The sequence below is a fragment of the Furipterus horrens genome, unplaced genomic scaffold (genome assembly GCF_987537825.1).
Source record: "Furipterus horrens unplaced genomic scaffold, mFurHor1.1.pri manual_scaffold_3, whole genome shotgun sequence".
In the NCBI taxonomy this organism is placed as follows: Eukaryota; Metazoa; Chordata; class Mammalia; order Chiroptera; family Furipteridae; genus Furipterus; species Furipterus horrens.
In genome coordinates this window covers 172,211,115-172,233,100 of record NW_028327173.1, presented here as the reverse complement: position 1 = coordinate 172,233,100, position 21,986 = coordinate 172,211,115, and the positions used below count along the sequence as shown (strand labels likewise).

Sequence of the window (21,986 nt, the reverse complement as noted above, 5' to 3'; positions counted from 1 at the left end):
TAGTTTTGATCTTTTTTTTTTTTCTTAAATATGTCCCTTTAACATTTCATATAATAAGGGCTTGATGATGATGAACTCCTTTAGCTTTACCTTGTCTGGGAAGCACTTTATCTGCCCTTACATTTCTAAATGATAGCTTTTCTGGATAAATTAATCTTGGTTGTAGGTCCTTGCTTTTCATCACATTGAATACTGCTTGCCAGTCCCGTCTTGCCTGCAAAGTGTCTTTTGAGAAATCAACGGACAGCCTTATGGGAATTCCTTTGTAGGTAACTCTTCTTTTCTCTTGTTGCTTTTAAGATTCTCTTTTTAACTGTAATAGCATAATCAATAAAATATACTTTAAAAATGTTCCCAGAAACATTTTTCAATTATTGGTACCACGAAGAAGCAAAGTTTGTTGACTACTCCTGGTGTTTGCTAGTTCTTAATGTCCTGTGTATCCAGTTGAGGGGAAAGCATTTCTTAGAATTCAGTCACTGACAAAGCCCCTGAGCTGACCTCTGATTCCACACTGGCTGGAACACGGATCGCATTGAGTAATTCCCTTAGGGAGATGCCACGTCCAAGCTGCTGCCACCCAGACTAGCACCCTGCTCCTCTCTCCACAGAGCCACGCTGCCTTAGTCTCAGCTCTCTTTCATCCAGATATCGTGGTCCAACAGCCCGCTTGGATGTAAATGAAAGCTCTTCTCCCAGCTTGCCCCCTCCCTTCACATGGCTCAGCATGTTAGTGCATTCAGGAATCAATGGCTCCATGGAAATCTAAATTTACAGACCACCTTGTTGATTGATTGGGGGGAAAAGCAAGGTAGAGGAGAGGTTTGTTTATCACCATGCAGCAACTTCCACAGAGGGTGAGGGTGGTGAAGTAGGGGAGCAGTTCTCTTCTTTTCTGATCTGCTCAGACCAGCTTATGGTTTCAAATATCTCCTTTTTAAATGTGCCTTAAAAAACAAGCTCTGTACAATTGTGAGACGTATTAACTGATTCTTTGCTGAATCAGAAGAAGACTAAAAAATAAAGAAAAACCAGCTTAGAGTTCTGTCCTACTACAGAACTCGTTAACCCAGTGAAATTAAAGTCAGCCACTATTTGGCAGGGAAAAATAAGACCAACATTAAGAGTAATCACCTGACTGGTCCCTTGTCACAAAGAGGGACCTCTCACTTCCATAGGAGCCTGGGAATGGGCTGGCAGTGGGGCACCTCAGAGCCCATTGTCACTCCTGGAAGCATTTCAAGTTGCTTGAAGGCAAGATTATATGATCTTGCTGTATTTCTCAGCGGAAAATATGTTGCCTGTTCTCATGCACCCTTGACTTTTGAGAGAAAACCGTTTCTGTCTCATCATCTTCCTGTTTCATATACCTTCAGGTGTGTGTTACCACAGTCCTGAGTGCTGAAATGAAGCAAATGGCCCTTTCTTGCAGCTCTTTCCCATTGCAAGAAAGTGTTCACATTTCCCAGTATTTGAAAACCCCAAACCTGCTCTTGCCTAAGTGCAGCATAAAGTGTTTTGTAAGACAGGATGTTTTGATCCTTTCTGGACATCCTCATTTATTTGTCTTAGAGTTCTAGTTATTAACACATAGTTTCTTATCAGCTGATGAAATTCAGTTGTATTCTTGTTGAAATTTTACATATATATATTTTTTTGTCCTCTTTATTACTGGGATAGTGGAAGTCTAAATTCTGAATTAGAGTTACTTTGTGTCACCACGAAACTCCTGCTGCACCATGTAGCCCCTGAAGAACTGTAAAAGATGCAGAACTTCAGCCCTGGTTAGTGTGGCTCAGTGGATTGAGTGCTGTCCTATGAGCTGAAAGTTCTCTGGTTTGATTCCCTGTCAGAGCACATGCCTGTGTTGCGGGCCAGGTCCCTAGTTGGGGGCATGCGAGAGGCAAACAATTGATGTTTCTCTCACACATCGATGTTTCTCTTCCTCTCCTTCTCCCTCCCTTCCCCTTCTTTCTAAAAAATAAATAAAATATTTTTTTAAAAAGTAAGATGCAGAACTTCAGACCCCACCTCAGATCCACTGACAAATTAACAAAATGCAATTTGCCCATTACCTCAAATCTAGCTCCAGTATGCCATATACTAAGTATAAAATATGATTTTTAAACTTTTAGAAGAAATATTTTGTTAATATAAATAGATGGCAAAATATTAAGTTGTCAATAAAAGAAATTCCTTACCTCTTCGTATATGTGTTATTTTCAAAATGAACCATAATTGATACTCATTATCACATCAAAATTATAAAAGGATTAAATTTAACAAAGACAACAACATGTAATGGTCTTCTGTACCTATACTGAAATCAGCTTTATTAAGGGAGCTTTCAATGAGTAGCAATTTTTATTCTTTTTTCTTTTTTAACAAATCAGAGTGAGATGCCCTTTTAGGGCATCTTTTTTTTAATTTTAAGACTTTATTTATTTTTAGAGAGCAGGGAAGGGAGCGAGAAAGACAGGGAGAGAAACACCAATCTGTGGTAGCCTCTCATGCGCCCCTAGCCGGGGACCTGGCCCACAACCCAGGCATGTGCTCTGACTGGGAATCAAACCAGCGACCCTTTGGTTTGCAGTCCAGCTTTCAATCCACTGAGCCACACCAGCCAGGGCATAGCATTTCTTAACCCTTTGAGTGCTAACATCACTATGAGCAACGCTGACAAATTTTTACAAAAGTTTCAGCGTCGCACCCAGCGACTCTTTTTTTCAATGGCTATAAATGTAAATAACAATGAAATAATTCATATTTTATGTTTTCTCTTTTTTTTTGTACCTCAGGTTATATATTGATATAATTTTTTCTCGTGTTGATCTAAATTTCATATTACGCATGGCACTCAAAGGGTTAACTGATTCTGTGCATTGTAGACACTAGAATCTTGACTAAAACCATCACGTAGGACACATCAGGTCCAGGTGTCCAACTATAAACATCCCTAGAGGGTCCCTCCCTGTCTCACTCAAGCTGGACAATTGTCTTCACCGATGTTAAGACACAAGCTCTAGAACACACAGACCTAAGGTCAAATTTTAGCTGTACAACTTACTATTTGTGCTCCTTTGAGCAAGTTACAATTTTCTCATATTTAAAAAAGGATTCATAGTTTCCTATGAAGATTAAATGCAATATACACATAAAACATGTAGAGCAATATTAGCAAGTATTGTTGGTTTAGGCTGTAAGACAATAACAACCATGGATTGAGATTGACAGAACCAACACTCCTCTTTCTAAAACAATATTCTTAAGTTGATTCAGTTAAAGATATTTTTAATTTGATATCATGGAAACTACTAGGTCCCCCCCTCCTGAAAAATACATTCTAAGCCATATCCTTTTTGCAGGTAGAAGAGGCAGATGATTGGCTCAGGCATGGAAACCCCTGGGAGAAGGCCCGCCCCGAATTCATGCTGCCTGTCCACTTCTACGGAAGAGTTGAGCACAGCGAGACTGGGACCAAGTGGATTGACACCCAGGTATTCGGGATGTCCTCACACTGAGCATTTTGTGTAGTACTGCACAGTGAATATGTAGTACAGAGTAGAATGTGCATATGATATTGAATATAGTATGTAGTGTATTGAATAACAGAGGACATTTTTTTAATTAGAGAGGAGGGGAGGGAGGGAGAAAGAAAGAGAAATATCAATGTGTGGTTGCTTCTTGTGCACCCTTAATTGGGGACCTGGCACACACCCAGGCATGTGCCCTGACTGGGAATCAAACGGCTACCGTTTGGTTCACAGGCCAGTGCTCAATCCACACCAGCCAGGACACAGAGTCCGTATTTATAAATAAATGTGTTAACTCCTCTTAGTGCAACTCACTCGTTTTGGAGACAAGGGAGGTGAGGCCAGGAGATAAGTGAGTTACCCAAAGTCAAGTCACTTTGTAATCAGGGTCATTATGCAATCGGCTTTACCAGAGATTAATCAATTCTATAATCTCAGTATGTTTAGCTCTCTAGTTTTATATAAAGTTGTTGATATCAAGATTGAATAACTAAATGTCCTTTTTCACCCCACCACCACATGTACATTTATTTACTTGTAACTTCTGAGGGGTAAATACTTTTAAACTGAAGTAATTATTTGAAGAATTACTATTCATTGCAAAGTCAAAAATAATGCAAAATATTGCAATATGTACTCTTGTTATTTTGTGCCAAATCACTCCTAGAGAAAAATGCTAGTGTCAATGCTATGTAATTATTTCATGGCCACTAGATTTATCCTACCACTAGATCTGAGTGTTGCAATTCAGTTTTCAGCACCCCTCTGGTGGTTTGTGCTTTGCTGTCTTCATACTTCCTGATAAATAACCCTTTTTAACTACTAGACTATACCATCCAATCACTGGAACCTCCACATAAGATATTTATCTAATAAATAGGGCCTCAGGCTGGAAAAATGTATCACTGGCCATTCTTTAAAAGCTTAAAGAAAACGGTAAAGATCAATTAATTTTATTTTTATGTATCAAAATCGGGAGTGAAATTCAGTATTATAATACCAAATTCAGTTAGTTTGTGGATTATTCTCCGTGAATGTTTCATTTTGTGTCTTAGAAGCAGCACCTAGACCCATGTTATAGCTGACTTTTTAAATTGATGGTCTGTTCTGCTAATTCATGTAGAGCTGGTCACAGTTCAGAAAACTAAGACTTTAAAAAGAGAGTTTTCATTTCTAAACATGAATTTATTCGGCATATGAAATAACAGATTAGAAGCTAAAAATAGCTTCATGATATAATAATATAGGGAATAAACTGATACTGTGATTTCAAGATAGTCTCTCTTTTTTATTTTAGTTCAACAGACAATCATCTAAGTTGTAATTGGTTAACTATAATCAAGACAGCTGCAAACCAATTGTTATTATGTCCAAAGAATTCATACATGTATTTGGTATTAAACTAGCAACTATTTGGTATGGATTTTATGTCTAAAACTTCCAGGACTTCTGATCTGTTTAAATATGTGTGGTTTTACACGCTCACTGCGGGAAGCATTCTGTTGGCACTACAGGTCCCACTTTTGAGCTACTTGGTATTCACAAAGCACCTCTAGACATTTTCATAATATATCTAGAAATTCAATTAGGGAGAGTGTGTTTTCTGTGTCCACAAAGGCAAGGTTATGGGGCAGATGTAATATAAGGTCAGTGACCCAAGCAGTGCAGAACTTTGTGAATCTATGCAAGCCATCACTGATCAGCCCCAGATTTGTAGCTGGTAGGGTCAGAGAGCATGAGGTCACACGGCTGTGGGCAGCTGCCAGTAACTGAGCAGTTCCTTTCATTCTTATGTCAGTTCAGGTCCTCTGGGAAGCACACCCCAGAAAGAGTGAGAAGTGCAAGTGACATATTGGGGAAATGCCTGTGGAAGATAAAGGGGAGAGGGAGCAGGAGGAGGTGGGAAGTCTTTCAGACTGCAACGCAGGTGTGACACCTTAGAAGAATAAAGGGGGGAAAGGTGGATTCTCAGGAAGAGCCTGAGACAGCAGTGCAGCTCTGAGTGCGTGGCTGGGCTGATGGGTCCTGAGTTCAGGATTGCTCAAGGGAGGAGTGCCAGCTCTCGTTCTCCAAGATGGTGGCATCCCAGAGAGAGCCCAGCCTCAGCTGGAGCTCAGAGGTGACAATCTACCTGAAGTTCTCTAAAGGAAACCAAGCCATGCACTTCCCCAGCTGCCTCAATTATGCTTCAGGGTCAGAAAGACAAATCGTGTTTGAACCCAGCCTCAACCCATTCTGTAAGCAACTTTTCCCGATTGGTCACAACTTGCTTTAAAAATCTCTAGAGACCTTTATTGCCCAGTGAAAAATATTCAAAGAGTGATTTATTACTTAAGGGTCATGACATTCATGAATGTGTGACTGAATATGCATGATTGATTGATACAGGCTATAATGCTTCATTCGTTCAAATTCAGCAAACTCAATTAAAGAGATTTGTGTTTAGATTTTAATCCTACCACTGACTGACCTTGGACAAGTCACTTCTCTCTCAGCCTCATTCTCCTCAAGTCCAAAATGAGTGGGTTGTACTAAATGATCTATCTCTGGCATCCTCCCATTCAATTAGCCTCTTCTTGAGAGTTTGACTCTGATAAGGCAGGGGATAGAACTGTCTTTTCCCACGTAAATTTTAAATTCACATGAAACACAGTTCATCTTTCTGTTCTTCTGTATTTCAATGACTGTCACCAAGATTGAGCTAGATTTTCCACATCTTACTTCTTAGACCCATATCAGCTAATTACCAGCTGATCTGTCAGATCACTAAAATAACTCCTCTTCATGCAACTTTGAAAAATCTAGCATAGTATTTTAAACATCATGTGTAATCTGTCTTCATAAATTTCTGGTTCTATTTTTTACCATTTTTAAAATCAGATCATTGAATAACCTACACTAAAACTTACCTGATTACTGTTTTTTAATGGGTACAGATTCAAATTTGTCACTTTGTTTGCACATCATATTTTATTCTTAGAGTGGTGGCTTGAGCTGAAAATAAAAGATCTGCATCCAGATTAAGACAGGGACACAGGGAGAAGTCAACATAGAAAAGATACAGAAAACCATCAGACTGAATGGTTCAAGCCTTCCAGATTGTTCCAGTGGTGAGGAGGATCCACCATTGTCCGTAATACCATGCCAAGCACCCCGGGCCCAGCCCTAGGACCCTTGTCTTGGTTAAAGCCTCACACAATTTGAGTTGGTGATAAAGCCAGGAACAGAATTCCAGTAGCTACCTCCCAGCCTGTTGTTCAGCCTACATCATCACCCTCGGAAACAGTAAGCAGCTGCTTCGGTTTAATCCAACAGGTGGTCCTGGCCCTGCCATATGACACCCCAGTGCCTGGGTATATGAATAACACCGTCAACACCATGCGCCTCTGGTCTGCTCGGGCCCCCAATGACTTTAACCTCCAAGACTGTGAGTATAGCATAAGCTCTTATTTCTCTGCATGTGTGTTTAATCTCTCTGATCTGAGAAGCAAGTTAGTATTCTGCTCTAGAAAGATGGCACAAAACAAGGATCTTGGTTTCTTTCTGATTGCTATTTAGAACCAAATTGAGCTTGAGGAAAAAAGCCTTGAGCTTCAGTGACTAAGCAGCTGTATGGAGGAGCAAGTGTGGGGGACACAGTTACAGCAGTCCTTCGGTCTGGCCTTCTTAGTCTCTCATGTGAATCACAGCATAAAGGTTTATTGAAATCCTTTTGGATTTTTAGGAATCCCACAGGGCACACAGCAAGCATTGGGTAAGATTGAGGGACTTTGATATCAGTGGCTGGCTTGACTATTTCTTCATTTTTCTAACATTCCCCTTAGTTAACGTTGGAGACTACATTCAGGCTGTGCTGGACCGAAATCTGGCCGAGAACATCTCCCGGGTCCTCTATCCCAATGATAATGTGAGTGATCAAGCTTGCTTTCTCAGCAGAAACAGAAGCAGCTTTTTTAGAAGCACCTGTTCAGTTGCTCTATAAAAGACAGCTTTAATACTGATTTTGTTTCTTCAGTGCAAAATAATCTCCATATCTCTTCCTGAATTGCTTAGATTTCTCCTCCCACCCAAGTAAGGAAAACAAATTTGTGCAACTCATGAAATCAGAATTGGTGTTTTGCTGTTGATTAGTGACCCGTGACTAATTGGGAAGTTCTGTACATGTATTTCAAAGTAAACCTAGATATAAGACATGAGTTAAAGCACTACTTGCTTTCCAAACAGAAATTTCATCCACACTCAGAGTCCCTAGAGGTTTCCTGCCTGGGTTCTTCCTCTCAATGATGGGGTTTTTCCAGCCCTCTGACCCCAGGTGAGGTGGGGTCATGGACTTCAGAGCTGACCCAGGAGCAAATACTTGTTTCTTATGCCACTTACTCATCTCTTTAAACTTTTCCTAATAGGTGATTATTTCTATACAGTAAGAATAGCTTAGCTTTTAAAAAAAAACACTTGGAACTGAATCTCAAATGACTGCTACAGTTTTTTACTTGGTGTAAATATACTTAGCTCTAACTTCTACATGAATAAAATAATTTTTTTGAAGCTTTAGTGATTTAAAAAAATAACATCAGAAACTAAATTAGTACTCTGCTCTACAAAACAATGATCCTTAAGGCCAGATGTTCCCTTGATGTTAAACCACAGTCTCTAAGGAGGATTAAGTTTGCTGCAACATTTTCAAGAACTTAATGGTATATGTTATTTTTGCTTTGGGAGAAATATTGTGACTTCAGTGCATTTCAGAGAAATCACTGACCCAAAAGCAAAAGGTTGTTCTATTTCGTGGTCAGTTAAAATAAGAATCCTTCCAAGTCTGGGGCCATACTGCCTAGCCAAACCCAGCCGGTAGGATTGTTTAACTTGAAGGGGCTTTTACTTCATCCTTCTATGTTCAGTCAGGACCAAACCTAACTTTACTTGGAAACAATCATCTACAGCAGCTGACAGCATATACTAAATTAGCATGAGGTGCAAAGTTGACTAACTTCATTGAGTAAAAGGTAGCTCTCAAGGTTATGCTAGTTTTTAATTACAAGTTAATAAATCATTTTTGTACTGTAATTACAAGAAGAAACTCATTCCCTCTCCCCAACTTGGCCATCTAGTCCAGACAAGATTCTTCCAAGAATCTGTCCTCCCTCTGCAATGAGTTAGATTTTTATTTTCTTGCTTAAGGCTCTTTAAATGCTTCTGATCACCTATAAGAGAAGTACAGAATCTTAGATGTGTCTCTAAGTTCTTCAGTAATACAGTCATGAGTTCTCTGATGCACCTCCATGATCTCGCCTTGGCTGTTGGGTCCCGGATGGGCAGAACAATTTGCACTGCGTGTTCTTTCTCACTTGAATGCCCTTCCCAGGCAGTCTCTGCCTGCAGGGAATACTCTGGCCCTCTGTGCTCATCTGACAAATTCCTATTCACCTTTCAGACCTCAGATAAAAAATTACCTAAGTACCCAGGTTCCCAAAGTACCATATATACTAACATTAATTTTTTAAAATATCACATTTTATTTAAAACTTGTTTACACATCTCTCTCCCCACTAGTTTGAACTTTTTGAAGTCAGCAATTACGTTGAATCATTTTATTTCTAGGATATTAAAAATTCCCTAACAGTAAATGTTCAATTAATTTTGGATGGATTTATAGTGCTTTTTTAAAAAAGAATAATGATTTCATTAGAATTTTTATCATGATACATGCCATTAGGAAAAAATATAAGCAGTATAAAAGAGTTCCAAAAGGAAAGTAAAAAAAAAAAAAAAAATACAGATTCCACCTATAAAATCTCATTGGTGATATCAATCCAGTTTCCTATTAATGACTTTTAATTTTTAATTTGGTTTTTTAAATTTTTATCAAAGTTATACACGTACATAGTTTAAAGAGAAAAACAGTTCTATGAGGCTTATACAAAAACATAGTTTCCCAGAAGCAACTACATCCCCTTTCTTTTAATTGATTTTCTGGATTCCTCCCTCCATATGTCTAATAACATGCTGATGTTTCTTCTTGGTTTGCTTGTTTTTACAAATTGGTTGTTGACTCCCCACTGCATAAGATGAGAATATAGCTCACTCCCTCACGTACACTCCCACCCTCACTACACAAACGCATATTTCCTACCCCCATTCTCTCAACATAATTACATAGAATTTTCACTAGCTCCTTAATCAGTGTTTAAGTTATTATGATCATGTAAATGCTTCTGAATGCTGATCTATGTATATGTGTGTCATCACATAATGATTATTTTTGCTTTCCTTAAAGTTTTTGTTTTTCCTGGAGTTAATAATTGTTTTGTTTGCTTTGGTTTTTATTACATTTCCCAAATTTATTGTTCACTCTATCTCAGCTGTAGAAATTTTCTCTCAGTATATTCAGACCCATTCAGTATTTTGTCAACATAGTATTTTTGAAAAGCCTCTTCTGATTGACTGCTTCCCTGTCACCTCAGGATCTTCTCTCCCTGTTATTCTGAGGACCCCTGTGCCCAGTGAATTTCTGGGGTCATTTGTGTTCATGTCTTTTCTTTTTGTTCAGTTACTGCCTTGTTTTGGTAGTACACGTGCTCCAAGGGCATGCTGGGAAAGGATATATGTAAAGTACGGTAATTTTTTTGAGCCTTTACATATGGGAGAATGTCTTATTCTATCCTCACATTGATAGTTTGCATGGATGTAAAACACTCAGATTTTTTTGTCAATGTCTTCCAATTTTCAGTATTGCTAAGAAGTACAATGCAAGTGTTATACTTTTTAAAAGATTTTTTTAACTTTTAAATTACTGTTGACACAATTCTGGTTCTCTTGATCTTTTGTTTAAATCCTGCTTTTTCCCTTTGAAAGCTTCTAGTCTCTCTCTCTCTCTCTCTCTCTCTCTCTCTCTCTCTCCCCCCCTCTCCCCCACCCCCATCCTACCCCCCTCTGACTTCCCACCATCTCTCAACCTCTCCTTTCCTTTCCTCAACCAGCTACTTGCAAATGTACTAAATTTGGGGATGTGAGTGGTTTGGTGTGAGTCTTGTTTTCACGCATCGGGCCTGTGTATCCTTTAGTCTGGGAGCACAGCAGTACAGTTCTCTTAAGAAATGGTCTGGAACCATTGAGCATCCTCAACTAGTCCTTTAATTTTCTTAGCTTTTTTCTCACATTTATCATTTCTTTGTCTTCTTGCTCAACTTCCTGGGTGATCACAACTCTCTCTCCCAATCCTTTTGTTGGGTTTTTCATTTGGGCTATCATGTTTTAATTGCCAAGTAATTTTCTTTCTCTAGGTATTTTCTTAAAGCATCTTAATCTTATTTCTTGAATATACTATCTTTTCTAATCTATCTGAGGATATTGATAATATTCTTGTAGTATTTTTTTTAATTTCTGTGTCCTCTAAGTTGGCTTTTATTTATTACTTTAACCTCTATATTTTTTTTTACAAAGTTTTCTTAGATGTCTAATGATTCTTAGATGTCTAATGATTCTTAGCTTACCACTGAAGTTTAAGGGAGTGGTACCCACAAGCTTTAGGGTAGCTCTATACACTTGGGTATGGTTTCTCTCTTTGGACTTCACTCCATTGTGACCCGGTAGGGCCATTTCTGGGGAGCACCTCATGTCAGTGTCTTGAGGTCTCCCTCTTGGCTGGCCAAATTCCCTAGAGACGACGTGCAGCTTCTTTCCCAGTTAAATTAATATTGACTGCCTATATTCTGAAATTTGGTTGGGAGAAGACTGAGAGTCTCAACATTCCGTACATAAACTTTCACTTAACCCGCTTCTTCCCATATTCATTATGGGGTGGTGCCCTGCCTTCACCTGTACCTGCTGCCCTTCAGTCCAGAGACCCTGTTTTACCATCTCCACAGAAACACTAACAACTTCTGCTTCCTTTGGGAAAGGAAATTGCCCAGCTGAGGGACCTCGGGGGAGGTTTGAGGCTACTGCTTCTCAGATAGGCTCTACCCCATCTTCACCCCTCCTCCCTAAGGCGACCAAGGGCTGTCATTTCCTGAGCCTTCGGGGGCTTTGATGGTAATTGTAGTTGCTTTTTGGCTCTTCCAATACTAAGTCAGGAGTCAGCTCTCCTGGGTCTTCTGGCTCAGTTATAACTCCTCTGTTTTTTCAGCTTCTAAAAAGTTGGGGCTGTTGTCTTCTCTCCCGTTCCCTTCATTCTTTGTGTGTATGCCTTTTTAACATCCTCTTGCTGTCATTTAAGTGGAGTTTCAGGAAAGAGCAGAGGCCAGTGCCGGGTGTCCAGCGTGCCACCTTCCCCCAGGTGTCCAACGGTCTTTCGGCTTTCGTCTTAAAGTTCTCTGGGCAGAGACACCAAGTCTGGCCGTGTCTAACAGGACGAGCCACTTACTCAGTCTCTCTGGCTTGAAGTTTTTTGAAGGGAAGGAGCTAAGATTGAAGCAGGAGTACTTTGTGGTGGCTGCTACCTTGCAAGATGTCATCCGACGTTTCAAAGCCTCCAAGTCTGACTCCACGGATAGCGCCACAACCGCATTTGATGCCTTTCCAGATCAGGCAAGTATTCAGTCTGTGAACAGTCTGTGAACTGAGGGGACAAGGACTTCTTGTCAGTCACTCCTCCTTTCCAGTGCTAAAAGAGTTGAGTAGGTCCAGCGTGCGGAAGCATTCCGTGGAAGGTGGGCATTTTGTTTGGTCTCTGCCCAGCATGTATGACTTCAGGGAAGCCAGACCTGGGCCATCTGTCACCTTCACACTGACGTCTTTCACTTCACACAGGTTGCCATCCAGCTGAACGACACTCACCCTGCCCTCGCCATTCCTGAACTGATGAGGATTTTTGTGGATATTGAAAAATTGCCCTGGTCCAAGGTCTGGATAGTTTGGCTTCTTTTTCCTTCAGTTAACCAGAATACCTGTGGTTGGGAGATTTTGCCAAAAGCTCCTTTTGTGGTGTAAAAGAAGTTACTCTTGCTACCTTTAACAGTTAGAGGTAAACTCTGCCCTGGTGCTGACATTTCTCTGTCTTGACTGCTTTACAGTGAGTAAGACTAAGAAACAAACACATTTCTAATGAGACTTACCGTTTTGTTTTGTTTTGTTTGTCTAAAAGGATTCTAAATTAAGCTCTCATTTCAGAATACAGCTCATTGAAAGTGTCCCATTGCTTTGGAAGTCAGTACTTTAAACATACTTTACCATCTTCCAATATTCCTTAAGTTTTTATTCCTCAAATTTTGTTTATTTAATAAATAAAAGATATGTAAGAATAGTAGAGAAGATTTATCAGCATGCTGTCTTAAGTTTTATCAGTCAGTTTTATAGCTAGCTGCCCTTTTTCGCCCCCAAAACGTATTTCCCACTCACTGGACCATTCAGGAACCTAGTGGAATCGAGTGTGCCTGATTGTATATAAGCAGATATAATTGTCCTCTTGCAAATGAATTGTCCCTTTATAAACAGGCGGGAAGTGAGGACATGTTTGGCCCTGTGGGCTGGGGTGCACAGAGCAGAGCAGCTCAGCCCTTCCTCTTCCTCAGGCATGGGACATCACCCAGAAGACCTTCGCCTACACCAACCACACAGTGCTCCCAGAAGCCCTGGAGCGCTGGCCTGTGGAGCTGGTGGAGAAGTTGCTTCCTCGACACTTGCAGATCATTTATGAGATAAATCAGAAGCATTTAGATGTAAGTCATTTTGAGAGTTTCATGAGAATGAGGTCTTGAGATGGGGGGTGGCTGCCGTGTTTACCTCTCACCAAACTTGAGACCTAAACATCTTTCAATCAATGATACATCACAAGTATCCAAGTGGGGGGTGGGACTCTGTTAAAAACATCTTTTTGAAAAGACTGAAATAGAGGAATGGCATCTCCCTGTGGCTGACCAGCCACTCTCTGTGGGAGTGAAGTTTATTTGCTCCATCAAAGATTTTGCTTGGGAAGTGAACAACATCTCAATGTTGCTTTAAACCTGAGTGACCACTGAGGCCTTTCTCTTCCTTTGGCTAGAAAATTGCGGCCTTGTTTCCGAATAATGTTGACCGTCTGAGAAGGATGTCTTTGATAGAAGAAGAAGGAGGCAAAAGGATCAACATGGCCCATCTGTGCATTGTGGGCTCCCATGCAGTGAATGGCGTGGCGAAAATCCACTCAGACATCGTGAAGACCCAAGTGTGAGCTTCCATTCTGATGGTAGTGGGTCTGGTGGCGGTCCATTCATGACACAGTGTTAGTAAATTCAGGGTTGCTTTGGAGATGAGGAAAAACCCCGTCAAAATGCTGTGAAGTATTTTTTTCTATACGAAGTACCCTTGTCTTAAAGAAGAAAAAAGGTTGTCCTCTAAATAATCCTAATATGTACTAGGCTTAGGAGCCAAAAATAAATTATTCTGCTAAAAAGTCTGGTTTATATGTCAGTGCCAGGAAAGGGAAATCATATGGGGGTGATCTGGGATTTTTCTTGTAACTATTATGTATTGCAAATGTCATTCTATTTAAAATGACAGCCATAGCTAATGCCACCTTTATTTAATCTTTCTGAGCCTGCACTTGGCTTCTTGAGTATAGCTATGAACTTCATCCTGCATGCAACCTGCTCTTTCAACCAAACTCAGTGATGTCTCTTTTGTCTCCAGATTCAAGGACTTCAGTGAGCTAGAACCAGATAAGTTTCAGAATAAAACCAATGGGATCACTCCAAGACGCTGGCTCTTACTCTGCAACCCAGGGCTTGCGGAGTTAATAGCAGAGGTAACTGGGAAGTGCTGAGAGGGTGGGAGGTCTGACAGGAATGCCAAAGGCATGAGTGCACTTAAAATTTGCAGAACCAATCTGTAGCAGGGCTAGCTTCAGCAGGGCTGGCTTCAGCAGTGTGTGATGTGTGACCTGTGCAGTCCCACAAGGCTCTGGGCTTGATTTAATTCTCTGCTGAAGTCATCTTGAAATTCTTAATTTTTTAACAAGAGCCCCTACAAATTATGTACCTGTCCTGGCTAACAGTATTCATATGGCACACAGATGGAAGATGATAACCCTATTTAGCAAAGAGGGTAACAAAGGTCATATAAATAACTAGTGGAACCTGGGTTCTTTGTTACCCTCTTCAGGTAGATTTTCTGCTTTTAACACTTACTACACTGAAACTAAATTTAAGATGCAAGCAAAGTGGTCTTCCCACACAGCGTTTCTAGCCTCTTCTGTGAGTGAGGCCATTCTGGGTATTGTGTGGTAGGTGAGCTATCCTGGTGTGAGTGAGTGTGAGCACTCCTAGTGACAAACTGCTCATTTGGGCTTCATTGCCATCCCTAATTAAAGCCACCTCTTCCTTTAAACTGAAAGAAAATCGGGGAAGACTACGTGAAAGACTTGAGCCAGCTGAGGAAGCTACACAGCTTCCTGGGTGATGACGTCTTCCTCCGGGAAATTTCCAATGTGAAGCAGGTGAGGCTTCTGGTGTGGGTGCTTTCCCCGATGCTTGCTTTGAGGGTTTGTGCTGCAGTTTTTAAAGAGAGACCATGTGATGCTTCTTAGTCAAAAGGACTCCTGCACTGTGCACTGTCTCAACAGGAGAACAAGCTGAAATTTTCTCAGTTCCTGGAAAAGGAGTACAAAGTGAAGATCAACCCTTCCTCCATGTTTGACGTGCAGGTGAAGAGGATCCACGAGTACAAGCGGCAGCTCTTGAACTGCCTGCACGTGATCACAATGTACAACCGTGAGTCAGCCCTGGAGGTGGAAGCAGCCCTGGATGCAGCTCTCGCCACCCTGGCCATCATCCGTCCTGTGTTCCATCTACTTCTCCATCTTTTTCAGGCATTAAAAAAGACCCTAAGAAGTTGTTCGTGCCCAGAACAGTTATAATTGGTGGCAAAGTAAGTTGATTCTGTTCACTGGGGACGTGGGGCTCTAATATCTTGCCATTCCACTTCCCCCTGGCTGCATTCTGTCAGTGTGTTTTGACATTCTTCCCCAAGGCCGCCCCAGGATATCACATGGCCAAACTGATCATAAAGCTCATCACTTCCGTGGCAGATGTGGTGAACAATGACCCCATGGTGGGAAACAAGTTGAAAGTCATCTTCTTGGAGAACTACAGAGTGTCTCTTGCTGAAAAAGGTAGTGCCCTCTTTGTAAACCATGTGAGGCCAGGCAAGTCCTAGGGAAAGCTATGGAAAAATGGTGCAGCAGAGCTCAAAGAGCCAGTGACTTGGGATAGAAGTGTCATGTCACTCTTTGGCAGAATAAGAGCCTAAGCTAAGAGCTTTTAAGGTGAATGATGATGAGATTGCTATACGCAGAGTCAATATCACAGAATGTATTTCACAATATACACTTGCAAGCACATTTTCCTCCCAGCTAGTGAGAGCTGGGGGCCGAAGCAGGTGGCCCTGAGGTTTTGAAAAAGTGTAGACTGTGCTCTAAAAGAAAGGAAAGGTCTTCAGTTCCCAGCCCCAGTTTTGCAATAGAACTCCACTTCCCCAGCCCCCAGCTAATCCTCTGATCACTTCATTTGTTCATGTGGCAACAGGGAATGAGGACAGATGTCAGGCTGCCAGAGCATGAGGCTCAGATGGGCACTCTGAGATTAAGCATTAAGTTCCCACATGGGGACAACCAGACTGGCAAGAAGCCAACATCCCTTTCTCTACCGCTGGGACCTTTGCTTATTTGCATCACATGCCCACAAAGCACCATCCACATTCAAATGTCAACTGTGTATTCACCCGTTGCCCAAATTGAAAAGGGATCTTCTTCTGAGGTGTTTGTGGGTCCTCTGATGATACTGTTTAAGAACTGTCTGCATGAAGAGAAAAGGGAGGTTCCTATGGATGCAAATGAAGATATTTCTAATCTACAAACAAGCTCTCAAAATAAAGCAGAAAATTAGTCCAGACCTTTGTAGTCGGAGGAGGGGGGTGCAGGCAGCAGTAATGTGTGTATAGATCCAACTGAAAGGTCAGAGGCTTGGTGTCTGGTCTTAGGCACACCTCAGTCGGAAGTGGCTTATTTCCCTGCAGTGAAAGTGGAAGGAATGCACATGATCCAATTTCTTCAGATTGCCAAGGAAGGGTCAGGAGAGACTGAATTTTAAGGACCAAGAAAAAGAAATTTCGGTATATTGTTTAAAATTGTAGAGAAGAAGAAATAAAAATAAAACCATAACAAAAATTGGAAGGGAGAAATGTGTCCATTTTCATAGCAGAGAGTTAATAGATGCTCTTTGAAGTTAAGACCAATAAAGAGTAGTATAAGCATATCGTGGCTGTAAGTACCAAGACAGCACATCAAAAATGGACAAAAGTGGTTGCCTGAGTCAAGGGGAAGAGTGAGATCTGTGTCCTTCACCACTTGAATGTTTATCTTGATGTCATGTACTACTTTAGTGATCAAAACAAGCCGGCTTAATAAATTCTTGAATACAATACCAGGAGAGACAGAATCACTAATTTAATATGCCTGCCTTGCTTGCAGTCATTCCAGCCACAGATCTGTCGGAGCAAATTTCCACTGCAGGCACTGAAGCCTCAGGGACAGGCAATATGAAGTTCATGCTGAATGGGGCCCTGACCATTGGGACCATGGATGGGGCCAACGTGGAAATGGCAGAGGAAGCTGGGGAAGAGAACCTGTTCATCTTTGGCATGAGAGTGGATGATGTGGCTGCTTTGGACAAGAAAGGGTGAGAGAGCAGCTCTCCCAGGAGGGTACCTGCCCACCCAGGTGTCCCACTGAGGTTGAGTCCCCTGAAATGTGGCAGCTGACATATCCCAGGAGTCAGGAGCATCCTGGCCACAGATTAGTCTTAGGAAACCCAGCAAGTAAAAATAAAAGGAGCCTAGGCCCAGCTGCATGGAGTTAGCCGTTGCTGAGCAGGTCTCATGAGTTAGTGACTTCTCTGCATCCAGTGATGTTTACTTTGATCAAAAGATGAACCAGTTTTTAGTTGAACTTTTTGCCTATAATTTAAACCTCCTAGTGTTTTTTTAAGATTGCAAAGAGACGGACTAAAATGTGGGAGAGGATAGGTATGGATGTACAGAAGCACTCAGGAATACTGTTTCCCTTAATATCTGCATAGGTTTAGTAAAATGTTTATTAACCTGGATTCCAACAAGAAATAGAGTGCTGCCCAAAGGAACTACAGAGAGAACAAAATTTGGAGGATGTCAGATTATAGTTCCTGACCCTGAAAAGTACATTTAACTTGGTAGCAAGAAATTTGGGGATCTGTGTGTCCAAAAGCAACTGGTTCACTTAACAAAATGTTTGTTTAGAGCCATAAAGTCTGCTTCAAAATGAATCTCATTGTAATTTACCAAATTAGATACTGCTCTTTGACTAGACGTTTTTATCTACGGTCAATGTCTTCATTTACAAGGAATTACTCAAACTTAAGTGAGAAAAAATGTCAAGATCTAGTCAAATATTATTGATACCATATTGAACTTCATAATGACTTCTATAAATACTAGTATTTCTGAATGCATTTTTCACAGCTAATATGGTGTCGAGTGTGTTGATAATCACAAACACTAACAGAACCTTCTTATTACACCCCCACCTTACAGGTACAATGCAAAAGAATATTACGAGGCACTTCCAGAACTGAAGCTGGCCATTGATCAAATTGACAATGGCTTCTATTCTCCCAAGCAGCCTGACCTGTTCAAAGACTTAATCAACATGCTCTTCTATCATGACAGGTGAGTTCCCCCAAGAAGATGATGTTATTTGGGCCATGAAAAGGACACAAGAACATCTTAAACCAACTACAACCCAACCATGTAGATTAGCATAGATCTATGATCTGATAAACTAACTTAGACTTGAAAAGAAAAATTAAATCTTCTATACTGGCAGTGCTTGGAAGCTTTAAGAATAAGACCCACAAATCTGGTATTATTTTTTTCCTTCTACTGGTGTACACAGCTTTCGGTTGCATCCATATATGACATTCATACATGTGGGAAGAACCATAGAAAGGTTGAGGGCTATTTAAAATTCTTATGAATAGAAATATGAGTTTGGTAAACCAGCCATGTTTGATACTAAGCCAACGAGAATTTTAAATGGAATCGTAACACATATCTGTTATTGAAGCTTTTTATCATTTTGATTTTTCCTTCCAATCACACACACACACAAAAAAAACAGGTTTAAAGTGTTTGCAGACTATGAAGCGTATGTCAAGTGTCAAGAAAAAGTCAGTCAACTTTACGTGGTAAGTACATTGCTAAGACTTATAAAGTAAACCAGTTTACTATAGTTAATTAAAAATTTTACTTCTTTTTATTAAACCTATATAGCAGAGCCTGACCGACCAATCAAAAAAATGGAAATGAGACAACTATCTAGATTGTTCAGATCAAAACCTGACTTTTTTCCAAGTTCAGGCAGAAGTTGGGACTTGACATTTCAGTAGCAGTTGTAAATTAAATTAAATCCAAGTAAAAAATTATAAATAATTTGATATTTATTGAGCACCCACCATGTAGCAGGCATGTTCTGGAAACTAAAGGTATAAAGCCAAATTAAATACTCATTTATCCACTCACTTAATCAACAGAGAGGCACTGGGGCCACGTTCAAGGTAGGCACTGTGCTGGGCACTGCAGCCCCAGCAGGGACCAAGTCAAGGCCCCTCCCTATCCCTCAGGGAGCCTGTTTAGTGCACACCTAAAAACCCTTTTTAAAAGACAGGTGCCAGTGCCCCTCAGAGAGATTCTGACCCAGTAGTGGGAGGGATCACCATTAGTATCTGAAAAACCTGCTTAAATGATTCCAATGCTGTGCCTTAGTTTATTGGGATAAAGACTGACCCCTTTTCTTTAAAAATTGCAAAATAAGTACCTTTCCTGGGCTACCCATAGAGTGGGGCTATATGAATAGAATATAAATGTATACAAGAGGAGAGGTTTCATTGTTGGGGTTTTTTTAAAAAGAAAGGGAAAGGAACAAGAAAGACTATACACTACTAAAAAAAAGAAAAAGGGAAGGAAGGAAAAGGAAAGGCAAGTCCAGCGCCATGAACATCTTCATCAACTAGCCTGGCCTTCTGGGTGCATTTAGTAAATACATGGAAACGTTGATCATCTCTGATTCTCTGATAGAAGACTTAGTGAATTGCAGACACCGTAGAAAATCACATGCAGGAAGAGAGGATGGGTCTCCTGAGATCAATGTCCTTGAGCCTTCTGGGCATGGTTGCCCTTGCCCTGTAGTCTTCCTTTTTTTTTTAATGCTCACCCAAGGACTTTTTTTTTTTTTTTCATTGCTTTAGAGAGAGAGAAAGGGAGAGAGAAAAGCATTGATGTGAGATAGAAACATCGATTGGTTGCCTCCTGTACTCACCCAGACTGGGGATCGTATTTGCCCGGACTGGGAATCAAAACTCAAAACCTGGATATGTGCCCTGACCAGGAATCAAACCTGCAACCCATTGGTTACAGGACAACACCCCAACCACCTGAGCCACACTGGCCAGAGCGCCCCATTGTCTTTATTTTTGCCCTCTAACTTGAAAACCATTATACAGCAGAACAGTGAGGATCCATAAAATCACCACCTCCTGCCCTTTGGACACCTCAGTAACTACTTCCAACAGAAACATTATTCACATTTCTATCTATTCCTTTCCCAAAGCGGGGTAGTTCCTACAGTCATTTTAGCTATCTCACTGGGGTTTTAAAATAGGATCATCAAACCTCATACTGCTTCACAGCCCTTATCTTCTGATAGAGTCATATCCAGTCCCCCAAAAGTGCACAGATCAGAATAAATTCAAGTTAATGGCCATTAGCAAGGAGGGGTAGTACTAGAGTTAAGCTGAGTGGCTCACTCCCCGCTTCCTGAACACGGGAGAGAGCAGCCACATACAGCCTTCAAGAAAGCAAACACAGAGAAAGGAAAATGGTCACCTCTACCTCTTTCCTCTTGATTTCACCTCCTGCTTGTATGTAAAAAGACTACAGAGGGAGAGAAATAGAAATAAAGCATCAGGAAAGGAAAATCTGACGAAGGGCAAGCACAAGCGTGAATGTTGAATTTGCACAATGGGTCTCTTCTGCGAAAAGGATGGCCCCCATCCAAATGATGCCCATCTAGAAGCCAAGCATTTGGTTCAGTCTTTCTTGTTCACTAGCATGGCAGTTTCTACTCTTAATAATAATTGTATTATTGAGGGTTAATGACTAAACTTCACAACCACGTGGGATTGTTTTCTAAGCCTCATCAGTACAAAAAAAAGTGAAGAGAGGAAGCTTTTATTCTCTTATTTTAGTAAGTTTCCAGAGTCTGAACAAACTATTCTCTGCAGTACCTTAAGGAATGATGGCAGTTTTAGATTTTTTTTTTTTTTTATGTTTATAATGCATTGCTATTGGTTTTGAATAATGTTCTGGTCATTTTCAATGAACTCTAGAGTTCTTTACAAAATCATGAGGTTATAAAATAAGTAGTTTATTATATTTTTATTGGAATAAAAGCTATGAGATTTGGATGGTACATATTTTATTAAGGATAAAGCCTTAATGATCCTGTTTTGAAACCCTAACAGTATTTCAGATTCAATATAAACCTACTGGGGCATCTACCGTCAGAAAGAACAAGAAAAAGGAAGTAGGTCAATAAAGTCTCTCATTGGATCACTTGCCTGATAGCTAGCATTCTAGCATAATGTTTTTCAAATTTGTTAGCCACAGGTTTAATCTCTTGACAGTGTATCTAGCAGATAATGAATTTTAGTGTCCCTTTCTTTCCCTTGTAGTTTAAAGGAAGGTATCTTCATTTGAAATAAAGCATGGAAAATGTGATTTCTATGCCAGAATATTGTAACCATAGCAAAAGTTACCAACCAGGTAATTTATATTTATGGCTTCTCTGAAAATGAAAAAAACTTTTTTCATTTTTAAGAGAAATATATACTTTTAAGTAGAAGAAAAGCACAGTCTGCCCTATTTACCTCTCAATTGTGAAACGAATGTATATGATTCACTACAATTGATTCCTGCCATTCATCACGGAATGTGCTTCAATGTGCTTGGCCTAATGTTCGTTGTAAAGCTCGATGGGCAGTCAGGCCCTGGACCCTATATGTCTGTGTTATTTACAGAATCAAAAGGCCTGGAACATAATGGTACTCAAAAACATAGCTGCCTCGGGAAAATTCTCCAGTGACCGCACAATTAAGGAGTACGCCAGGGACATCTGGAACATGGAGCCTTCGGATCTCAAGATTTCCTTATCCAATGAATCTAGCAATGAGGTGTACAAGGCCAATGGAAAGTAAGCTGTAAAATGTCTCCAGAAAGAAATAGCTTCTTATTGGACTCAAACATTTCTGCAACATTCTTTGATTTTGTTTGGTTAGCTAACAGTCCAATTAAGTATCTCTGGGAATTGGGAGGGCAAAGTGTATAGCTGTATTAGAGCTAAAAATAAAGTGTCAATTTCCAGGGCTATCTGAATGCCAAAGGTTATTACTT

At 40.5% G+C, this 21,986-nt stretch overlaps 1 protein-coding gene across 2 annotated transcripts in view; it reads left to right on the top strand.

Annotated features, from left to right (window-relative positions):
• The window catches only part of PYGL (glycogen phosphorylase L), a 35,016-nt gene extending 13,048 nt beyond the window's left edge, over positions 1-21,968 (top strand). The window contains exons 5-20 of one of the 2 annotated variants that reach the window (XM_090270862.1): positions 3,366-3,497; positions 6,849-6,960; positions 7,358-7,440; positions 11,916-12,059; positions 12,282-12,374; positions 13,043-13,189; positions 13,513-13,676; positions 14,139-14,253; positions 14,842-14,943; positions 15,070-15,217; positions 15,316-15,374; positions 15,477-15,618; positions 16,975-17,182; positions 18,072-18,206; positions 18,658-18,724; positions 21,614-21,968. In XM_090270862.1, coding sequence (XP_090126988.1) covers positions 3,366-3,497; positions 6,849-6,960; positions 7,358-7,440; positions 11,916-12,059; positions 12,282-12,374; positions 13,043-13,189; positions 13,513-13,676; positions 14,139-14,253; positions 14,842-14,943; positions 15,070-15,217; positions 15,316-15,374; positions 15,477-15,618; positions 16,975-17,182; positions 18,072-18,206; positions 18,658-18,724; positions 21,614-21,790 — 2,028 coding nt within the window. In that variant the 3' untranslated portion in view covers positions 21,791-21,968. Of the gene's footprint in view, positions 1-3,365; positions 3,498-6,848; positions 6,961-7,357; positions 7,441-11,915; positions 12,060-12,281; positions 12,375-13,042; positions 13,190-13,512; positions 13,677-14,138; positions 14,254-14,841; positions 14,944-15,069; positions 15,218-15,315; positions 15,375-15,476; positions 15,619-16,974; positions 17,183-18,071; positions 18,207-18,657; positions 18,725-18,809; positions 18,919-21,613 lie in introns of those variants that run through there. The other variant, XM_090270863.1, reaches the window with a different exon arrangement.
• Positions 21,969-21,986: the final 18 nt, after the last annotated feature.